We start from the raw sequence: 24052 nt of genomic DNA on the forward strand, positions 1-24052 counted from the left end.
CCTTTTGCGCGATATTTAGAAAGTGCATTAGGTACCCACTTTTGTGTTGAGTTCAGGGTCTCTGTTACGCTATCCTTAGGCTGTCTTCTAACATCCCTATGTCAAGCATTGTCTGAATTTGTCTGACCTATAATGTACACACACAGATTTTGTCCCGTGATAAAAAAAAAAAAAAAAAAGCCAAACATGAAAACATAATTTCTGGCTTTTTAATACAGAGTGAGCAACTATATGGGTAAACATTAAACTTATTAATATGGAAATATAAAAGTGTGCATCCAGAGCTACCAATCTCTGCATGTCTTTTTCAGACTTGAGAGTTGTCAACTTCAAACCTAAATTCAGGTATTTTTTTTACCAACATTTACACATTTTTATATAGTTTCACTGGGTGTTTTTTGGGGGGTGCTCAATTTCACATGCTTTTTCAGGTATTTCTGTCAGTTTCAGCTTTTTCTATGAGAGTTCATTCTCTTGCTTGATTTTTATAAATTCTATCAATGAGTTGACCAAATTGTTGTGATTGATTTGTTTCAAAAGTTATCAATTGGTAAATATATATATGTGCATTGTGATTGCTAGTCATATTTGTTGGTTTTATCAAAATATAGCTGTTAGAAGAATATGTCATTTGTATTGTCAAACAGAAGGCATGCTTCTAAGATTTAAGGTTAAACAAAGTGTTGAAGGGCTTTACCTCCAGAAAAAATATATTATTACCTTATACATAAGAAAATATGTCTACTTATCATGTGAAATAAAAAAATCCGGAAAAAAATGTGTGAAAATGTGTTTTTAGCCTATTTTTTTTAGCTCTTGTCAAGCACTATTATTCGATTTGTTTACAAGCGCCAAGCAACTGTCGTCTAGGAGAGTGATTGACATCTTTATTATTAGAGAAGAATGGAATCTGTATAGTTCATGAATATTCATGTAGTATTTATACAACCTGTATCCCAGCCATTTTGCTTAGCTATCATAATCGTTCATATAAGACGCCCATATGATCCATGGTGTTAAACTGATATTCAGCAACTTTATATCTCTCGATCTTTGCGATCCGAAATATTGAATTTCAACTTTAGGCACATCTCTAGCAAGATAATTAAATACCTGTCACAAATAGAGGTCTTGAAATGTTACTTGCAACGTTAAAAATGTGAATAGAGAACAAATCGGGTTCAAACATGCTTCAAAAATATTAAGGTAATTGTCAACGCGCCTACTACCAGAATAGCCGGAAGAGGGCAGACTTCATAAGGGAGTGTTCATAATATATTTTAGTGGGGACAAAGAATTTGAACTTATTTCGGGAAATTTCCTGGGTTTTTGGTTTTGTTTTTTATTTTATCTTCCTGTTCGGGTGTTTTGGTTGGCACATTTTCGGGCATTTTCATGCACTTCACAGGAGTTTTTTCGTGGCTTCTCTGTAGCTGTCGTGGTGTCTTTTTCCCCACGTAGGCCTACAGGGTATAAATAATAAATGAATAATAATATATGAAAAAAGAATCTGGAACTTCAACGTCAAAAAACAAAACAAAAACAAGACAAACTGTACCCTGCTAAAAATATCAACCCCCATATCCTCTCTGAGAATAAAAATAATAAGACTCCAACCTCACCTGCAAAAAATATTTTTTCGGGGATAATTTGGGATAAGTTCGGGCCTATTTTATTTGCGACAATTTTCAAAATCTATAAGGTGAAATACGATTGTCGTGGGGATGTGCGGCAGATTTGGGGTGCATTTTCAGCCATTTAGTTTAGACTCTGTTGTATTTTTAGCCATGATTTTATTGACCCTCAGTGTCTTGAAAATTAGGTTTAAGAAGGGTATTTTTCAATGATTTTCTCGAAAAAGTAAAAATTTTAAAACTTTCAGTCCAAAAGTTGATACAATTTTGGGTCTGTTTTATTCAAATTTGGTTTAAAATCGCATCAGTAGTTTTTTCGGAGTCACAGCCTCACATCCTTACCCAAACCAACTTGAGAAGGTTCCCCGGGTGTGTGCAAATTTGCAATTTATAGGCCTACACTCATCATTTAAGCCTAAAATCAAAGTGTTAATACCATTAACACTACCATGGCCCGCTTTTGTCGTGATGACTATTTTAAATTATAAATCTGGTCCCGCTAGAGGTGTGTTTTTACCCATGGAGGTCTCTCCCTCGGGTTCGTGGATGTGCCACAGTTTTGGGGTAGGCCTACCTTTTCAACGACTATGATAGGTGGGTTTACAGCGAAGACCAACTTTTGGGCGCATTTTGGCAAAAGTGGCCTTAAAAAAGCGTCCAATTAGGCCAAATGTGGGTGACTTTGATCCCTCAAGGGTACAAATGTTTTGAAGAGACCCGCCGAGGTGTTTTTATAAAAAAAAATGGTCGGGCCTGCTAAAAAAACCTCCCGGAATCAAGCATGGGTAGGCATACCAAAATGCCTTGATGAGACCCCCCCCCCCAACCCAGCGCCGGGACCTCCATTGCTTCGTCGTCCCCCCGAGTCCACCCGAAAATACCTAAAAATATAACATTTTGATAGGCCTACTAGACCTATATTTGTCTGTAAACCTCATAGTTGTAGGCTACCGCGTATGTCTACCGTGATGACAGTAGCGTAGCTGCCGGGGGGGGGGGGGCAATTGCAAAAATTGCCTATTTGGGCCCCCGCCCCCTAGTGCAAGGAAAAAAAGAGGGAAAAGGGGGGGAAGAGGAAAAAAAGAGAGGGTGAGAGGAGGGGCAGAGAGATGGGGAATCCAAACGATATGCAATACAGCTCAATAGGCCTACCATATACGATTATTATCAATAAGCCTGGCAAAATTGTCTATTTGGGCCCCCGCCCCAGTGGGAAATTTGGTGGATTTGGGCCCCGCCCATAGGGCCTACAGTCTTGCCCCTCCTGGAAAAATCCCAGCTACGCCGCTGCGTGATGATGTTGCAAACTTTGCGGAAGTTCATTCATAAATTTCCCATTTCCACTCGACAACAACCCGGGACAACAACAGTCCAGCACTCAGCGCGCAGTAGCTAAATCCCCGAGCTACTCAGAGACATGTGCGTTTCTCTTTCAACAGAAAATATGTGACCATGTGACTGACACGATGTACGCTTCAAATAATTATGCTCTCGGCGTCGAAAGTATGATAATGGAAAATATTTATAATGAACACTCCCTTATTTAGCCACACCTCAGTTCCTTTCTCGGGTTGCCTGGTATATCAGCAAAATCCTACACCTATCGCCTTCCCTTGATAAAATCCCTGATAAAAACTCGTGATATTGAAATTGAATTTCAGCGCCAGAACTTCCGTCATTCTAGCATCATGGATGGATATGCAGCAGACTTGTAGTGACTCGACTCGAAATGACTCGACTCGACTCGACTCGAGTTGTGGTGACTCGATGACTCGACTCATATTATGCAGTGGCGCCGCTTAGGGGGGGCAGTATTTCCAATATTTTTTCTTTCCCACCCAGTTTTTAGGCAAAATCCCCACAATTATGTAATTTTCCACTTTTTGCGGCAATTTAGTGCAATGATTTCCAAGTGCCCCCGTCTCAAATTCACTTCCCCCCCCATGCCCCGCGAAAAAAATTCTGGTTCCGCCACTACGGGTATGGCCATATCTAGGGGGCTTTCCCACCCACCCCCAGTTGCCCTTGGTTATGCTGGACGTATGAGAAATTTAGAGCTTGTTCAATTCCACCAATTTTAGAAATTTTAAAGGTATATACAGCTAGTGTATATAGCCTTTTAAGGCCGATGTAAAATTAATATTTTGGTTCTCGCCCCTCCCTCCTCAATTTCTGGGATTTGTCAGATTTTTTTTTTTTTTTAGATTTTTCAATTTTTTAGACTTTGGAATGATTTATGAAATCTTCATACATATAAATAAGTTTATTAGAGAACAAGCATCACTTCCAAGTCTTTTTATGGAAGGCCTACTCTTGAAAGTCTATCACTCAAAATCTCACATTGAAAAAAAAAAAGGCCTCATCGCTTCCTCGAGCACTGTTGGAGAAGTCCGAAAACTACTGACAATGCTAATTTTACATTGAAAAAAATAAAAACAAACAAAAAACACCTCCCTCCCTCATCAATTCATGAAAATCCTCTGGACGAGAACCAAAACATTAATTTTATACGGCCTAAAACGGATCACAGTCAAATAAAATATCGTAGGCCTAATAATTTTACCAATGGCATTTATTGAGCTGCTCCTATGGTTTAATATTGATATTATATAATTGAGCTCCTTGTCAAGCTCCTGAGTACAGTGACTAACTGAGCTCCCGCTATATTCAGAAATGAAGGCCTGGCCTTAAATGAATAATTAGGATTGAGGCAGCCTTTTGTTTCATTTTACAGAACTTTTTTAATCCCCAAAATTAGTGGGTTTTTTTAATGGGGAGTAGGCTTTTAAAACGAAATTCAAATTTGGCAATATTTTCCATTGCTTAACGAATTGATCTGCGTGAAAATGCCTAAACATGTGGCCAGAGCGGGATGAGTGGTATAAAAATCTTAACTTGTGAGAAAGGACGTAGGCCTATGGGGTTGTATGAGGTTGTGGATCACGAAATGCCCCTTTAATGTGTGCTAGGTAAAGTCATTCTTCCTCCCTTTCGACATGCCAAAATTTATTCCCTCCCCGCCCGCCAAAAAATTGCTTTCTCGAAAGGCTGTGCAATCAGTACCGGTAGGCCCTATTAGCCTACTAATTATAAGCCAAAATTTCCAAGCGACTCGCTAAAAATCGCTTGCTTCCCGTCTCGGCCAGCCAAAAATCGCTTGTCCGCACCCCCCTGCACTGCCAAATTTTTGTGGCCCTTCCCCCTTGGCCTGCCAAAAATGCCCCACCCCCTTTGCATAGGCCTATAGGCCTATATGCCAATTTTTGGGATCCCCAATTTCCATACCCATACCTTAAATGGATTTCTAAATATATCTACCTGTTGCAAGCGCAGCAAGCATGAAAATGTGCACATTTTTTTCGCCCTAACTACCCCCCCCACACACACACACACACACACATTTTCCCTCCCATGCACCAGGTTCATTGGCGCTAGATTTTAAGCTAGAAAATACCTAAATATTTTAAAATCCAAACTCGGCAACACCACTTTATCGGGCAAATAGAGCCCGTCATTATCACGTAAACAGCGTGTTTAAAAAAAAAAATGAGAGTGTCACTTTTGCCCAAAAATTTGAATTTTGGCCTTGAGCAGCGACAATCAGAGGTAAGAAAAACACAGTATGACGCAGCTTGAAATATAGAATCACTATATCAATTTTGAAGTTTGTACTTCAAAGCACGTCAAACGAGGTGAAATGGTTCTAAAAAAAATTGATTTCGCTGTATCTTTTTATCGCGAAACTAGACAATTTGACAGCAGCGAGTCGGAAAAATAGCAAATATCTCAATTTTCTGCTATCGAAATAAAAATTTAAATAGCACCTGCATATAGAAGAGGGTTTATAGAAATAATGTAGGTCAGAATTTTGTCTATGAAATCGTGCACGGAATTGTTATTACTGGTTACAAAACGACATACAAGTGGAGGCCATTTTACTTCAAATTCGGCAAACATGTAAGCTTACTAAAACAAATCGAGACAAGCAATATCAAGAATGAATATGCACATTCTTTTATTGACTTGTTTGTAATGTGTGTCGTAGTTCCCAACAAAATCGCCACTTCCACTGAGAAATTATGGCCGTGTTCCCAAAAATCTTGATGCTCGGATATTGAAAAAAATTGAAATGTTTGAAAAGTACATTTCTTTTTGAGCCAAGTGGAAAATTCAAGCATAATAATAACCCTTACACTTTCAGCTTTTAGACGTAGTTTTGCGTTTTCTCTCTCACGATATTTATTTCCAGAAATAGATAATTTTAAAGGGGGCTACATGCAGTCTCATTCTGGATCGATCATTACAAAGTTTAGTATAACCTTAAAAAAACAAATTCCTTGTATGAGAATAGTGTTGTTTAAAAGTGCAGCATATTATTTACACAGGGTTACTGTTTGGTTGGTCACTCAATCTAAAAATTGTTGGCAACCATGTTAAGGGGGTACTGTAGTAACTACACCCCTGCCCAATTTTGTGCCTATTTTTGCATTTTTCTCAAAAATTATAGCACATTGGGGACAAGTAAGATATGTATATTATAGGGGCAAGGACTACAACTACTGCACTGGAAACTTTATTTCAGCACCGACAACAGTTGTGGAGTTACAGTCAAAAATGAGGGAAAACCAATATTCGATCAATAAATCAATAACTACTTGCTTTGAGTTGCTGAATTTTCAGTACAGTAGTTGTAGTCCTTGCCCCTATAATATACATATCTTACTTGTTACCAATGTGCTATGATTTTTGAGAAAAATGCAAAAATAAGCACAAAGTTGGCCAGGGGTGTAGTACCCCCTTAAGGGTGCACCAAGGATCACATTTGGTGGGAAATTTTTCATCTTTATTTTCACTTTTACTTTTAAAATAACAAAGACAAGCATATTTTTGGATTTAAGGAATTTAACCAGCCCTCGAATTAAGGATCTGAAAGGGCACGGCAACCTTTTTTAGGGCAAGTTGAAAATTGCCTTGGATTTTCACTGAAAAGGCAAGGCAGCACAGCAGTTTGTAATATTTCAAGAGGGCATCATGGCAACTGTTGAAAATTTGAGAAGGGCACCAAGGCAATTTCTCAAAAGTGAAGAAAACACACACAAACATAGATAGATGATTTTATAATGAAGGGGCATGGCTGGGGCACTGACGGCAACTTCATTAGAGGGCACGGCAAGTGACTGCCTTGGGTAAAGGACATATTTTGAGGGCTTTACGGCAGTGGGGATGGGCACCCACGGCAAAATGCTGTGGGTTAATTCGAGGGCTGAATTTAACCGTATCTTTGAAATTTGGAAAAAGTCACCCTTTTTTAAAATGATCCAAAAACCTCAATTTCCTGCTAAAATTGTTGATCCACCACACTAGTTAATAAAAGCTTATGCTTCTAAATGGCCAAAATTACATATTATTGCTTTAAATGCAAAAATGTTGTTACTGCTTTCTTAACTTTTGAATTAGTAATAAATTAATAATAAGTTGAAAAAAGTTCAAATTTTGGTCCATATTTTGGTGGAAAAAAAAGCAAAATTTCAACAACAAAAAATGGACCTTTTTCAAAATGTTTAATTTCATTTCCAAATTTCGGAGATACAGAACGTTGAATTCCTTTAATTATTTCTTTTCCAAAAATCATTTCCTTTCCAAGAATCGTGCTTTTTATTTGATTTTAGGTTAGTGTTGTAACAGCATTTTGCCAAGAAAAAAAACAATGACATTGTTGTATTTTCACAAATTGTTACTTTGATTGCACATCTGTCTTTAATCATGCATTGTTCTTTTTGCATCAATTCTAAATTGTAGTGTGTGTTGACTTTATCTTGCAGTTTATAAGTGTGTATGTATTGTCACAGAGTACAACATTTGCACAATTCTGTTATTCTAGTTTGCATACAGACTGTATCAAAATGATTGGTACCCATCAATTTTGATGTTTATTGGAAAGCCTGCTTCTTCCAAATGCAACATTGGATACTCTTGAAATGTCCAGAATTTGAAAATCAATCTACAAATTATTTGGGTCTTATTTGGAATTGTGATGTGTCATTATCAATGAAAACTGATGGGTACCAATCATGTAAATACAGCTTGTATGAAAGACAGAAATGCTATGTCTTTAAATAATTGTCTCCAAGATTATGCATTGTGTAACTATGTACATACCAATTCATAGTGCTCATAATAGTCATGGATGTTGTAAAAATAAGAGTTGGAATAAACCTTAACCTTAGTAACACTCATTCTAAATCTAGGAGAAAAATTTTGACATCAATTTTTTTTCTTGACCTCTGTTCCAATACTCTTCATTGGCCATACTCGAAAGAAAATAATCCATAGCTTTTTTACTGAAACATATTTGAGGTATAGTTTAGAATGTCCTTCCATCTTACAGGTAATTTTGCATCATAAATTCAATCTGATTATTATTTTAATCATTTTCTTTTTGTTTGTTATTACAGATAATGATTGATGCACCCAAACTAGTATAGTCAGGACTGCCTACATAGAGTGCCTATTGGTCATCTTTATTAAGCGACACACAAACATTCCTTCACTAGTTGCAATGGCTAAATTCTTCCGCACTTTGCATGAATCAAAAATAGATTTTTCACAAAGTTGTCGGGGAAAATCGAGTGAAAATGTACTGGTTGACAGTGTTACAGAAAGGGCATGATTTTTAGGAGAATCAATTTCATTCTCCAAAACCAAATTTTGAAGAGTCTTATCGACAAATCGATTCTCTGATAATTGACAAATTTGAAGCCTGTTTTAATTTTGTGTCTTTCTATGTACCATGAAAATGTATTTCCTAATCAAAATTGAATAATTTATTTATTTTTTGTTTAGTTAAGCACAAAAAAAGTTTGTCTATTCATATTATTAAACATTCTTAGTCAGCAGAAGTGGTTTAGCTTGTAAGCGCTAAATAATGGCCGTTTTGTTGAAGATAGTATTTGCCAAGCTGGGCAAATAATACACGAACCCAGTTATGGGCAACTGAACTGAACATGTTTCGTTCATTTTAGAATAAAGGGAGTTTTCAAGATGGTTGCTAAATAAAATGGTGTCAAGTTATTGAATTATTATTTAACTGATTAAAAATTAATGTGCCTCCATCCACTACTCAATATATTGGATCTTACTATCCTCTATCACACGATAGAGGATAGTAAAGCAATAATTCCTATTATTTATTTGCTAAATATGACAACAGGTTAACAATAACACTAGCCTTGTATGAACCATTGTAATGAACTTATATAAAGACACAAATAATGCAGTGAGATAAAGCAATATTGTCATGCCAAAGTAATGTAAGGCCAAATTTTTTAAAAAAAACGGTTTGTCTCAAAGCTCTCCAACTCTGAAAAACTAATGCGAAATGCGTTTTAATTTTTTTTTTAATTTGTCCAAAGATTTTTTTCAAATGTGAAAAAACCTCACAGTCCTATTCTACTTTATGAAGTGTTGTATTGAACAATAAAGTGATGCTGCTATTGTATTGAAGTGAGGTAAGCAGGGGTCTAAAAATGTCAAAACGGCATTTCGATCATATTTTTTACACTTTTTGGAGAAAAAAATAGAAGAAAATTTTTTTTTACTAATGAGGGCGAATAAACTAATGTGCGCGAGAGCTTTGAGACAAACCTTTTTTTTATTTGGCCTAAAACAAAATGAATAATTATCAACAAAATAACCTTTTCCTTAGCAATGGTGTAATATCAAGTGTGCATTTTAAAAGAGTATTTGATTTATAGTTAAGTAATCAGATCAGGTCAGAGTGAGCATTAGCATTGACCAGTATGGTGAAAAATACGGATAAGTTATTTGTCTTAGTAGTGATCGGCCAAAGAGCTAATACCGTAAAACCTTGTCTACAAGCATATGGTGTGTTTTTGATGAAATCTAAATAAAAATGAGACAGCTGTAAATATGCCAATACAATAGATCGGTCTTACAATATACTTGTTTGTATATGCTTGTATCGGTAATTAATTTGCTCAAACTCCATAATATTATAATTTTGTCGATGGATGGCGTCTGGATTAAATAAATTTAGCTTTCATCAAAAGCATGCTATATGCTTGTAGACAAGGTTTTGCGGTATTAATCGTGCATGCTAAACAGTGTTGCAAACAACAAAGGTGACATTGAAATGCTTCAAAGCATGTAATATTAGACTGAAGACTGTATAGTCACTTTGAAATATTGTATATTCATTGCATATGTGATCCAACGCATCAAAACGTGACAGTTGTTGGAAATCCACATTTGCAGATAATATTGAAAATATGTATGAAAAATACAGACAATATTAAATATATATTTTGTATTGTCTGTGTCACATAAAATCAATATTCTACATCGGACATCAATGTGTCATGTGTGTGAGATGTCATTTCAAATTTTTTATGTGATGTGTCATACCGTAAACGTCCGCCTAATGGCGCTATGGGCTCCCTTGACATAACTGGAATTTTAGACACAAACTATAAGTGCCCTCCCTTATAAATCCCACCGGCAAATAAGGGCACATACCCTTAATTCTTGTTGGGTTTTTAGAGGAGGTAGCTCTCTATTTGTACATGAAATTTACCTCAAGGCAAAGGAGCCCAGGGCGCCATTAGGTAACGTTCTGTATTCCTTTGTGATAAATTGGAAACATGTAAGCCATAAAGTGGAAAATATGTGTTTTTGTATTAGTTATGAACTATATTAATTTAGTCTGTTTATCAAATCAAAAACAAGTTCTGGGTGATAAAATCAAGTACTGTTTAATTAAGTCGATTCATAATTCGATACGCCACGCAGTGTATAATGGGGAAAATGTCGACATCCAAAGCCTGTGTAATCTGAATACAACACAGGAACATAATGTCATTGTGTATTTAAATGTCAATGTTATAATGTTACACACAAATCAATTGGTCACACAGACTCCTGCGTGGAGCTGTTTTCAATATTATTATTATCACACTCACCCGAAAATCCTATGGTGGCTAGAACGGCGATGCTGACCCTGAAGGTCAAAAATTGGACTTGCAAGAGCAAAGAGCAACCGCTGGCGCCGCATCGTATTGTGAATCGCCAGAATTTGGGTGTTTTGGGGTTTTTTTTGGTTTTGTTATTTGTTCAATATGACGTTTTTAGTACATTTACTACAAACTGTCCATGTCTTCTACCGTAAGTTGCCTTGTTTGATGTGTAATTGCAGTTTCTACCCAAACTTTTAGGTCTGATCGAATGAGCGTATAGCGAATACCGTATACAGTATACTTCTATGTGATCGCAGCCTAATGGTTGCAACACAGTAAGAATCTACTCAGCTAAGGTTTCATTTTTAGGTATGCAGGTTCAGTTGGAAATAATGGTATGGGCTATTTCTACTGAACTGGATAACAAATTCGACCCGTTTCCAACCGGTCGACAAGTAGAAAACATGCTACATGATGTATTCTTTCTTTCTTTTGTTTTCATTCATACTTCAACATTCTTGATGTAGATATCCGTCCTATTATAAAAACGCAATGTGTAAATAATTCTAATACAGTGCTATAATATTATGTATATAGTTGAGAATATCAGGCCATGTATATTACATTGGTCATTTAAAGAAATCAGTGTTTGTGATTAATAAGTGATAGCTGTGAGATTTTGTCAAGTGCTTTTTTTATAAAGTTTATAAGAAACTATCTTATGTGTACTAGTAATCAGGTGGTGTATGACATGCATTCCCTAAATTCAGTAAATTTTCATCGTCAACCGTGTAATTGAATGGGATTATTTTGAAATTTTAAAACGCTTGAAATATCACAAACAAATAGGCCTATGTTGATAAATAATATAAATACAAGCTAAAACCGTTGGGGTTCGATAATGAACCCCACAAAACTAACCAGTATATGGAAAATGCCATACGGCCGGGCGGTTTTAAGAGTTGCCGGCTCGATCATGTCATCCGCCGCCTGCTACATGTAGTAATGTACAATATTTACTCTCAAAGACCAAATGATGCATAAACATTTCACTCGCTGAATAGTGAAGCCAGCAATGGGCTATTCAGTTGAAACTTTTTGGGCATTTTCCCCCGCCAAGAAAAATCATGCACATGGGGTGAAAATGACACCCTTTAGGCTAATGAAATGAAATTATTAGTTTCCTGTCACATTTTATTCAGTGAAATATGAGGTCATGATTTCATTATTCATTATTTTGGAAAATTTCATTATTGTCAAAACTTTCATTTATATGGCTATTACCTATATTGTTGATAAAAGACCATCTCAAAACAGGTAATGCTTAGATCGTCATTACAGACATTTTGCAACAGATTGAGAAAAAATTTGAATTTGTTTTTATTTAAATGAAAAGAAATTTGCAATTTTTGTAGTCACTGGAAACATGAATGAGGTAATCCTTAAATTTCCATTATTTACCACATCCTCTACCCCTACAACTAATACTGCTGCTTATGATCAGCAGGGGATGTCAGACATTTTGAGAGTTTAAATTTTGATTATTTCCATCTCAATTTTCAGATAATTGACTTTTATATGAAAATAATGAAAGTTTAGTCAAATTGAAAAAGTTGTGAGGGCGGGTGACGGAAACTAATAATTTCATTACATTGGCCTTATAGGATCTCCTTTTATAGAACCTGTAGCATACTTATTGTGTGTCAGCATTATTTGTCTCAATATTTGAGTGCAAACAGGCTAAGTCTCTTGGTCTATTGCCATTTGGTCTAATACCATTTCGTCTATGTCCCGTTTAGTCTATATTCAATTGGTCTATTACCAGAAAGGCTAATTGCCACTTAGTCTAATAACCATATAGCCTAATGTCTATTTAGTCTAATATTGTTTGGTCTAATAACCGGTATGTCTACTAACCATATAGTCTAATAACCATTTGGTCTAATATTTCTTCAATAACCGTTTAGTCTAATAACCGTTTGGTCTAATAACCGTTAGGTCTAATACTAAATGACGGTCTAATAACCAGTTAGTCTAATACAATTTCGTCTATTTAATGCTTGTAAGACTAAAATGGTTTGTAGACCAAATGGGTATTAGACCAATTGGCTATTAGACCTATTGGTTATAGACCAAATGGGTATTAGACTAAATGGTTGTTAGACTAAATGGTTTTAGACTTAATGGTTGTTAGACTAAATGGTTATCGGACCAAATAGTTATCGAAACAAATGGTTATAGGACCAAATGATTATTGGACATAGTGGATATAGACCTAATGGGTTTCAACGAAATGGATGTAGAGCGAAATGGATATTAGACCAAATGGTATTAGACCAAATGGCAAATCTCCAGTCTCTTCTCACTGACCCACCTTGATACATTACAGTTGTGTAAAAATCAGAATCGTGGACATCCTCACATCTCCTGCCAACTAAATAAACTAAGTGTGTCCGAGGCATTTGAAACTCAAACGTAATTTGATCAGTAACATTTGTCACAATGTCAGTGTGAAGAGATGCTTATTACCAAAAATTGTACTATGATAAAAAGAAAATATTATCAATATACTATAAGGTAAATAAATTATATAATTGTAATGATTATCTAATTACTCGATACACCCCTGAGCTCCACTGGGGTGTTGATGCACCAGCATACACAATGTCTGGGGTGACAGAGATCAAATATCTTTCTATATTGAATGGACAATATAATATAGACTCATGAAATGGGTATCGTAATGTCAAAGACAATTTCAAACATATTGCATAAATGTATCTTGAATAATTGCTTATAATTTTAAATCCGAAATAGGTATAGATGTTCACACCATGGATATTGTATACAATAAAATCACATATCGTGCTATGAAGTGTATAACCTAGTTGTATTTTTTGTTACATGTCTCAAAATTGTGAGCCAAATGTGTTGGAATTCCTGGGAGTAATAACATTTCGTAAATGTTATTGTGAAAAAGGCATACTTTACAACATACCTTTTAAAGCAGCTCCTTTGGTTGTCCTATTTTAATTGAGAGAACCATGTGCATCAATCCTGGTGACTGGGAGAAATCCAAGGGTAGGGGTAAATGTTGTTCTTTTCAGCCGCATCAAACATGTATATTATACGGGCAAGGAATCCAGTTACTACACTGGAATTTCAGTGACTCGAGACAAGCGGTACGTTATTTATGATAAAGAGGTACCGCTAGAATGTACCTCATTTCTTAACATATATAATGAACCACTTGTCTTGAATCACTGAAATTTCAGTGTGAAGTTATTGGATTCCTTGTCCCTATAATATATGTTAACTTTTGTTACCAGTGTGTAATTATTTTTGCGAAAAACGCAAAATTATTCACAAAATTTATCAGGGTGTGTAGTACCACCTTAACAATTCAGACCAAATGTTCCCCCACTTTTCAAGATGATTGACGTCGCTGGAAGACCATGTCCTCTGTTTTTGTCATCTGTGTGAATCCGTCAAATTTTTATTTCCCTGCTGCATACTTTTTTTACCTTGTTCCGAACAATTGTTCGGATGATCTATGAAGGTGAAACATGCTATATGTACGGTATTATAAAGAACAAAAAACAACGTGAGGGGTTGAGTAAATACACATTTGTCTTCAATATGAACTTTATATACATAATTTTGTTTCTACAAACCGACGGTCCATGTCTTCTGCCGTAAGTTACCTTGTTTTATGATGTGTAAATGCAGTTCGTAGTCGAATCTCGAATATGAGCATTGCTAAATTTGTAACAACGTGCACGTAGGAAGTGGAAAGCACATGATTTATTCATAGAAGTGAACCCCAGGAAGTGGAAAGCGCATATTTGTAGCTAACTTTGTAATTTAAGCCTCAATATACGATTTCGGTCACATTTAGTTATTCTTTGACAAATACTATAAGAATATTATCAGTAACAACTGTCAGGAAAGTTTTCTGATCATTTTAAGCCGAACTAATGCGGTAAAGTGAAAGAAAATTCACTATCTTAGCTTTTTAATTGTGATGTTCTATGAGGGATTTCAAGTCATAATAGGCCTATGACTTTAATTCAAACTTGCTCTGTTGTCCTAAAAACACAAAGCATTTTGCTGAATTCAATTTTGTGTAAGTTGGGATATGTGTAAACATTACAAATATGCCCAAAAAATCAGGGTTGAAAAACATTGACTCAACTCATTTTAAATTATCGTTCATTATGTCTTTAATAAAAAAAAGCACTGGACTGTACATAAGCCAGAAAGTGTACAGTTAGCATTGCTAAGTTGCAATAAAATTACACACAGGAAGTGGATAGCACGCATTGTTAGATTGTTAATAAGCCAGGAAGTTGAAAGTGCATTGCGATTTGCGAAATGTGTTGTAAAGTGCACACAGGAAGTGGAATGCGCATATCACTTGATTTTTCATAAAAGTGCACCAGGAAGTGGAAAGTGCACTTTGCTAACTGACTCTGTTTTTGAATTTTTACAGTGGAAGAAGCACTTATAATTGAAAGAGGAAATCACTTATTTTGAGATTGTACATACGACGTAAGCCAGGAAGTGGAAAGTTATAAACACAAAATTTGTAAAACAAAATTCCTGATAACACAAAATGTTTTTGAAGTCCCAAGCATACACCTTCATACGTTATACCTGATAACACAAAATTATATTAACACAAACTAAATTCCAGGTCCCTGACTATTTTAACAGGCAGTGGGAAATTTTAGACATTGTTTTTATTTTATCTTTAAAAGTAATGATGATAAGTCCATAAAAGTAGACATTTTCAATGTGTGAAAAAGTCGCATTTTAAATTGTTTCATTAATGCTAAAACTGGCATTACTCTTGTAAACAAATGTAAATGTATATTGAACAATATATTCAAAGTAGTTTAAAGAATCACTAAAATATCACATTATCACATTTAAATATCAAATTCACATGTAGGGTGTTCCAAAACAAAAATCTGACTTTTAATCTGAATATACATGCACAACCTGGATTTCTGACACAATGCAATACTGATTACAGAGAAATGCATATACAGAAGTGAATTTCTTGTTTTATGCTATAGCAATACGCGCTGTCCACTTCCAGGATGCATTTTAATTACAAACTTGGCAATGGTCACGGCAATAAACTGAATCTCGACCGACTCCCCTAAATCCTCACACGCTTTGCGCATGTGCGAGTACTAGTCTGTGTTCAAGACTTTGCGTGTATTCATGATGTATTGACCAGGCGAGCACGTATTATTTGCCGTGCTTGAGATCACTCGGAGCCTACAACTTATTACAAACAAGTGTGCTAAAATCATGAAAAATAGACCGTTACTTTTACGATAAAAGAAAATATGTCTATAGGCCCCTATCCATAGAAATATTAATGCTTTATGCAATCAACTATCATTTTATTGTACTTTGCATATGTGGAAAAAATAAATTATGATATGTTAGGCCAATGGAACTCGATTATTAGTTTCCGATTGGTTGTTTGAAAAAAGGATGAGGTCGCTATTTCATTATTCATTATTCGGTCTCTTTTCATTATCCATTATGTCAACAAAATCAATGATTTTATGAACAGCTTTCTCCAAATATTAGGTTCCCCACCAGTACCAAAGTATATATTGTTGATGAAAGACCATCTCAAAACCGGTATTAATGCTTAGATCATCTTTACAGACATTTTGCAACGGATTGAGAAAAGATTTGAATTTGTTTTCATTAAAATGAAAGAAATGTGTAATTTTGTAATCACTAGAAACATGATGAGGTAATCCTTAAATTTCCATTATTTACTACATCCTCTACCCCTACAACTAAGAAAAACTGCTGATTATGATCAGCAGGGGATATCGAGACATTTTGAGAGTTTCAATTTTGATTCTTTCCATTTCAATTTTCAGATCATTGACTTTTTTATGAAAATAATGAAAGTTTTGGTCAAATTGAAAAAGTGATGCGGGCAGTCAATAGGAAACTAACAATCGAGTTCCATTAGCCTTAATAGCCTATGTTAATGCCGTGAGTTGGCTAGGCCTATGCCCGGGCCTATGGGCTCCTATGCCTAGCTTAGGCTCTTTAAAATATTTTTAAACGGCACGATGACTGTTAATTAGGTAGGCCTATTAATTATTAATTTTAATTAAAAATAATGTATCGCATTATGTAAAGTTTGCAAACCTGCTTCAAAACATATGGATGGATCTTCTTACAAACCATTATACCGTGCACAACTTAATAAGTTCCCCCTAAATACTTATCGGAGTGGTCACATCCCAATATCAACGGTATACATTTTGGCACTGCAGCTATAATTATTGCGATTATGGTTGATTTTATAGGTCTAGGCCTACATTGATATCTAAAATGCAGGGGTGTTTCAGTATCATAGTTAAGAAGTAAAAAAAAGTAGCAAATTAATATAGGCCTGTGTCATTTTGAGAAAATGTCAAATAAAGATCAAATAGGCCTAATTAAATATTTTGCAATTCTCAATTTTGGACGCGGGAATTATTAGGCTAAATAAATAAGAAATAAGTAAATAAATAAACATGTTTCACGTCTTCTCTTGCTTTCTTTTTTTGAGGTTTCTTCGATTTATAGGCCTATAGGCCTATTATTAATTTTTGAAATTCAGTTTAATATAGGCTAACTTTTCAAAACATATCTAGGCCCTATAGGCCTATATGTCTAGGAAGTTGAGATGCTTTCTATAGCCTAGCTAATATAGGCCTACAAGAAACATTTTTGGAAGGTTTTGTGATAATTAGGCCTAAAGGGGTCTTACCGATACCTATCAGAAAAACAAATAAAAGGCTTACTCCTTTTTCCAGGCACTGTACTGGGTAGGCCCTATTTACCGGCATTTTTTGAGATAAAAAATAAAAACTCCCCTCTTCCTCCTCTTTTGTCAAAAACCCGGATGTGAAACATGTTTGTTTATTTTGTTTGTTTAGGCCTATAAGTTTGTTTATTTATTTGTTTATAAGTTTGTTTATTTGTTTGTTTGTTTGTTTATCTTTGTTATTTATTTTGTTTATTTGCCTGTATTTTGTTTGGGTTTAAGTTTGTTTGTTTATTTATATTTGTTTATAAGTTTGTTAATTTGTTTAAAACTTTATTCATAATTTCTTCGTTTGTTGATCTTTTTGTTAATGATATTGTTTATTTGTTTGTTTTTAAGTTTGTTTATTTTGTTTCTTTGCTTGTTTGTTTATCTTTTGTTTATTTGTCTGTATTTTGTTCAAGGTGTAAGTGTTTATTTATTTATTTGTTTATAAGTTTGTTGATTTGTTTATAACTTTATTGTTAATATGTTTGTTTATCTTTAATTATATTATATATTTGTTTTTGCTTGTTTGTTTATCTTTTGTTTATTTGTCTGTATTTTGTTTAAGTTGCAAGCTTGTTTGTTTATTTATTTGTTTATAAGTTTGTTGATTTGTTTATAACTTTATTGTTAATAAGTTTATCTTTTGTTAATTATATTGTATATTTGTTTGTTTATTTGTTTTTTGCTTGTTTGTTTATCTTTTGTTTATTATTTTGTTTATTTGTTTGTTTAAGAGTTGTTTATCTTTTTGTTAATTATATTGTTTATTTATAGGTTTATTTATTTATTTGTTATTTATGTTAGTTACTTTGTTTATTTGTTTATTTATTGTTTGTTGATTTGTTTATTATTTTGTTGATTTTTTGCACATTTGTTTATTCGATTATTTGTTTGTTTATAATTATGCTTCTTAATTTGTTTATTCGTTCGTTTGTTTATTTGTTTATAAGGTTTTTTAAAACCTTATAAACAAAAATTTAAAATTTATATATCTATGTATTTGTTTGTTTGTTTATAGTTACTTCCAGAGTGGTGTAAATTGTTTTCATTTAATAAATTAATAATTGCTAACCACTGCTTGCCTATTTGTTTGTTTGTTTGCTTGCCTATTTGTTTGTTTGCTTGCCTATTTGTTTGTTTGCCTGCTTGCCTATTTGTTTGTTTGCCTACTTGCTTGTTTACTTGTTTGCTTGTTTGCCTACTTGCCTGTTTACTTGTTTGCCTACTTGCCTGTTTACTTGTTTGCCTACTTGCCTGTTTACTTATTTGCCTACTTGCCTGTTTACTTGTTTACTTGTTTGTTTACTTGCCTGTTTACTTGTTTGTTTACTTGCCTGTTTACTTGTTTGTTTACTTGCCTGTTTACTTGTTTGTTTACTTGCCTGTTTACTTGTTTACTTGTTTGCCTACTTGCCTGTTTACTTGTTTACTTGTTTGTTTACTTGCCTGTTTACCTATTTGTTTACTTGCCTGTTTACTTGTTTACTTGTTTGTTTACTTGCCTTTTTACTTGTTTACTTGGTTGTTTACTTGCCTGTTTACTTATTTACTTGCCTGTTTACTTGCCTGTTTGTTTACTTGTTTGTTAGTGCCTGTTTGTTTGTTTACTTGTTTGTTTACTTGCCTGTTTACTTATTTGTTTTACTTGTTTACTTGGTTGTTTACTTGCCTGTTTACTTGTTTACTTGTTTGTTTACTTGCCTGTTTGTTTGTTTACTTGTTTGTTTACTTGTTTACTTGCCTGTTTGTTTGTTCACTTGTTTGTTTACTTGTTTGTTTACTTGCCTGTTTGTATGTTTACTTGTTTGTTTACTTGTTTACTTGTTTGTTTACTTGTTTGTTTACTTGCCTGTTTACTTATTTGTTTACTTGCCTGTTTACTTGTTTACTTGTTTGTTTACTTGCCTTTTTACTTGTTTACTTGGTTGTTTACTTGCCTGTTTACTTGTTTACTTGTTTGTTTACTTGCCTGTTTACTTGTTTACTTGTTTGTTTACTTGCCGGTTTGTTTACTTGTTTGTTAGTGCCTGTTTGTTTGTTTACTTGTTTGTTTGTTTACTTGTTTGTTAGTTTGTTTACCTGTTTGTTTACTTATTTACCTTTTACTTATTTACTTACTTGTTTACTTGTTTATTTATTTATTTATTTAATTAATTAATTATTTAAGTATGTATTTATGAGTAAAATTAATGATTGAGTAAAACGGGAATTGAGTGAGTGAGTGAGTGAGTGAGTGAGTGAGTGAGTGTGTGAGTGAGTGAGTGAGTGAGTGAGTGAGTGGATGGTTTGATTAGCTTATGATTGATTGGTTGATAAAATTATTGAAATGTTGATTATGTTAATTGATATGTTGATTGATTGATTGAATGGCTGAGTAAGTGATGATCTATATTGATCGCATGAGTGATTGAATGAGTTCTGAAGTATTACTTGATAATAGTAATAATTTTGTTTGACATGATCGAGTGAACTAATGAGATATATATAGATGAGTGAGCAAGTGAGTATTAATAATTGAATGATTGGATGATTGCTTGATTGAAATTTTGATTGAACAGGTGTGTAATTCAGTGAGTAAATGGGTGAGCGAGTAATTTGATTGGTCGATTGATTGATTTACTGATCGGTTCAATGATTGCTTGATTCGTTGATTGATTTTAAGCAATCAGCGAATCATTAAAATGGTTTAATAATTGCTCGATTGCTTGATTGTGTGAGTGAGTGACCAGCCAGGACTATATAAACCAAAGATAAACAGAGATTTGATGAACCCAAGCATCACATAAAATGGCCTGTCAATCTTTTTCAGCTTTTCTCAAATACCTTGTTTTTTCATTTTTGCGGACACGGATGCATATTTAGAACATGCATTGGTTACCCACTTTTGTGTTGAGTTCAGAGCCCGGGTCTCTGTTGAACTATCCTTAGCCTGTCTACTAACATCCATATGTCAGGCTGCCGTACATGTGCACAGATTTTTGTCCCTGTGAAAAAAAAAAACCGCCAAGTTCTAAGATCTGCTATTCCAATATGAAAACATAATTTCTGGCTTTTTAATACAGGGTGAGCAGCTAACTATATGGGTAAACATTAAACATATTAATATGGAAATCAAAAAGTGTGGAAAAGTGTACATCCAGAGCTACCAATCTCTGCATGTCTTTTTCAGGCATGAGAGTTGTCAAGTTCAAACCTGAATTCAGATATTTTTGTTACCAAAATTTACGCATTTTTATTTACTTTCAGGCTGTTTTGGGGGGGTTTTTTGCTCAATTTCACATGCTTTTTCAGGTATTTCTATCAGTTTCAGCTTTTTCTATGAGAGGTCATTCTCTTGCTTGCTTTTTATAAATTGACCAAATGAGTTGACCAAATTGTTGTGATTGATTTGTTTCAAAAGTTATCAATTGGTAAATATCTATATGTGCATTGTGATTGCTAGTCATATTTGTTGATTTTATCAAAATGTATTTTTGTATTTAAGGAATTTAACCGTATCTTTGAAATTTGGAAAAGGCATCCTTTTTTAAAAAGGTCCAAAAACATGAATTTCCAGCTAAAATTGTTGATCCACTAAACAAGTTAACAAAAACTTACACTTCTAAATGACCAAAATTACATATTATTATTGCTCTAAAAGCAAAAATGTTGGGTTTTTTTTCAACTTTTGAATTAGGCCCTGAAATTTGTTTTATAGCCAAAAATGTCCCCAAAATTAAAAACAAATTAAAAAAATTAAAATTTTGACATATTTCGGTCCATATATTGGTGGGGAAAAAATACATTTCAACAACAAAAAATGGACCTTATTCAAAAATGTTTAATTTCGGAGATACAGAAATTTGAATTCCTTTAATTATTACCTCTCCAAGAAACATGATTTTAGATTATCATTGTTGTAACAGCATTTTGCCAAGAAAAAAAAACAATGACATTGTTGTATTTTTACAAATTGTTACTTTGATTGCACATCTATCTCTAATCATGCATTGTTCTTTTTGCATCAATTCTAAATTGTAGTGTTGACTTTATCTTGCAGCTTAAGTGTGTATGTATTGTCACAGAGTACAATTTTTGCACAATTCTGTTATTCTAGTTTGCATACAGGCTGTATCAATATGATTAGTACCCATCAATTTTGATGTTTATTGAAAAGCCTGCTTCTTCCAAATGCAACATTGGATACTCTTGAAATGTCCAGAATTTGAAATCAATCTACAAATTATTTGGGTCTTATTTGGAATTTTGATGTGTCAGACTCATCCATTATCAATGAAAACGGATGGGTACCAATCATGTAAATACAGCTTGTATGAAAGACAGAAATGCTACGTCTTGAAATACTTGCCTCAGCGATTATGCATTGTGTAACTATGTATACCAATTCATAGTGCTCATAATAGTCATGGATGTTGTAAAAGTTATACAAGAGTTGGAATAAACCTTAACCTTAATTACACTCATTCTAAACGGAGGAGAAAAAGTGTGCAAAGGATACTTTACAATTTTGCCATCAGTTCAAAATTCTTTCTTGAGCTCTGTTCCAATACCCTTCATTGGCCATACTCGAAAGAAAATAATCCATAGCTTTTTTACTGAAACATATTTGAAGTATAGCTTAGAATGATTTTCTGTCTTGCAGGTAATTTTGCATCATAAATTCAATCTGATTATTATTTTAATCATTTTCTTTTTGTTTGTTATTACAGATAATGACTGATGCACCCAAACTAGTATAGTCAGGACTGCCTACATAGAGTGCCTATTGGTCATCTTTATTTAGCGATACACAAACATTCCTTCACTAGTTGCAATGGCTCAATTCTGCTGCACTTTGCATGAAAATGCATTTCCTAATCAAAATTGAATAATTTATTTATTTTGTGTTTAGTTAAGCACAAAAAAAGTTTGTCTATTCATATTATTAAACATTCTTAGTCAGCAGAAGTGGTTTAGCTTGTAAGCGCTAAATAATGGCCGTTTTGTTGAAGATAGTACTTGCCAAGCTGGGCAAATAATACACGAACCCAGTTATGGGCAACTGAACTGAACAAGTTTCGTTCATTTTAGAATAAAGGGAGTTTTCAAGATGGTTGCTAAATAAAATAGTGTCAAGTTATTGAATTATTATTTAACTGATTAAAAATTAATGTGCCTCCATCCACTACTCAATATATTGGATCTTACTATCCTCTATCACACGATAGAGGATAGTAAAGCAATAATTCCTATTATTTATTTGCTAAATATGACAACAGGTTAACAATAACACTAGCCTTGTATGAACCATTGTAATGAACTTATATAAAGACACAAATAATGCAGTGAGATAAAGCAATATTGTCATGCCAAAGTAATGTAAGGCCAAATTTTTTAAAAAACGGTTTGTCTCAAAGCTCTCCAACTCTGAAAAACTAATGCGAAATGCGTTTTAATTTTTTTTAATTTGTCCAAAGATTTTTTTCAAATGTGAAAAAACCTCACAGTCCTATTCTACTTTATGAAGTGTTGTATTGAACAATAAAGTGATGCTGCTATTGTATTGAAGTGAGGTAAGCAGGGGTCTAAAATGTCAAAACGGCATTTCGATCATATTTTTTACACTTTTTGGAGAAAAAAAATAGAAGAAAATTTTTTTTTACTAATGAGGGTGAATAAACTAATGTGCGCGGGAGCTTTGAGACAAACCTTTTTTTTATTTGGCCTAAAACAAAATGAATAATTATCAACAAAATAACCTTTTCCTTAGCAATGGTGTAATATCAAGTGTGCATTTTAAAAGAGTATTTGATTTATAGTTAAGTAATCAGATCAGGTCAGAGTGAGCATTAGCATTGACCAGTTTGGTGAAAAATACGGATAAGTTATTTGTCTTAGTAGTGATCGGCCAAAGAGCTAATACCGTAAAACCTTGTCTACAAGCATATGGTGTGTTTTTGATGAAATCTAAATAAAAATGAGACAGCTGTAAATATGCCAATACAATAGATCGGTCTTACAATATACTTGTTTGTATATGCTTGTATCGGTAATTAATTTGCTCAAACTCCATAATATTATAATTTTGTCGATGGATGGCGTCTGGATTAATTTCAGACATGAGAATTTTCAGGTTTAAGCCTGAATTCAGGCTTTTTTGTTGTCCAAATTTCCGCACTTTCTTTTAATTTCAGCCCATTTTTGGCCTTTTTAGCCCAATTTCATGCACTTTTTCAGGCTTTTTCAAACACTTCAGGTTTTTTCATGGATAATCATTCTCATGCCTGTAATTTAGCTTTCATCAAAAGCATGCTATATGCTTGTAGACAAGGTTTTGCGGTATTAATCGTGCATGCTAAACAGTGTTGCAAACAACAAAGGTGACATTGAAATGCTTCAAAGCATGTAATATTAGACTGAAGACTGTATAGTCACTTTGAAATATTGTATATTCATTGCATATGTGATCCAACGCATCAAAACGTGACAGTTGTTGGAAATCCACATTTGCAGATAATATTGAAAATATGTATGAAAAAATACAGACAATATTAAATATATATTTTGTATTGTCTGTGTCACATAAAATCAATATTCTACATCGGACATCAATGTGTCATGTG

The 24052-nt window shown here is 33.9% G+C and overlaps 1 protein-coding gene across 2 annotated transcripts in view; it reads left to right on the forward strand.

Moving 5' to 3' along the window:
* The window catches only part of LOC140161252 (serine/threonine-protein kinase Nek1-like), an 83847-nt gene extending 61026 nt beyond the window's left edge, over window positions 1-22821 (forward strand). Inside the window, exon 41 of one of the 2 annotated variants that reach the window (XM_072184713.1) lies at window positions 22160-22821. In XM_072184713.1, coding sequence (XP_072040814.1) covers window positions 22160-22170 — 11 coding nt within the window. In that variant the 3' untranslated portion in view covers window positions 22171-22821. Of the gene's footprint in view, window positions 1-8089; window positions 8958-22159 lie in introns of those variants that run through there. The other variant, XM_072184712.1, reaches the window with a different exon arrangement.
* Window positions 22822-24052: the final 1231 nt, after the last annotated feature.

The sequence above is a fragment of the Amphiura filiformis genome, chromosome 9, assembly GCF_039555335.1.
Source record: "Amphiura filiformis chromosome 9, Afil_fr2py, whole genome shotgun sequence".
Taxonomy (NCBI): domain Eukaryota; kingdom Metazoa; phylum Echinodermata; class Ophiuroidea; order Amphilepidida; family Amphiuridae; genus Amphiura; species Amphiura filiformis.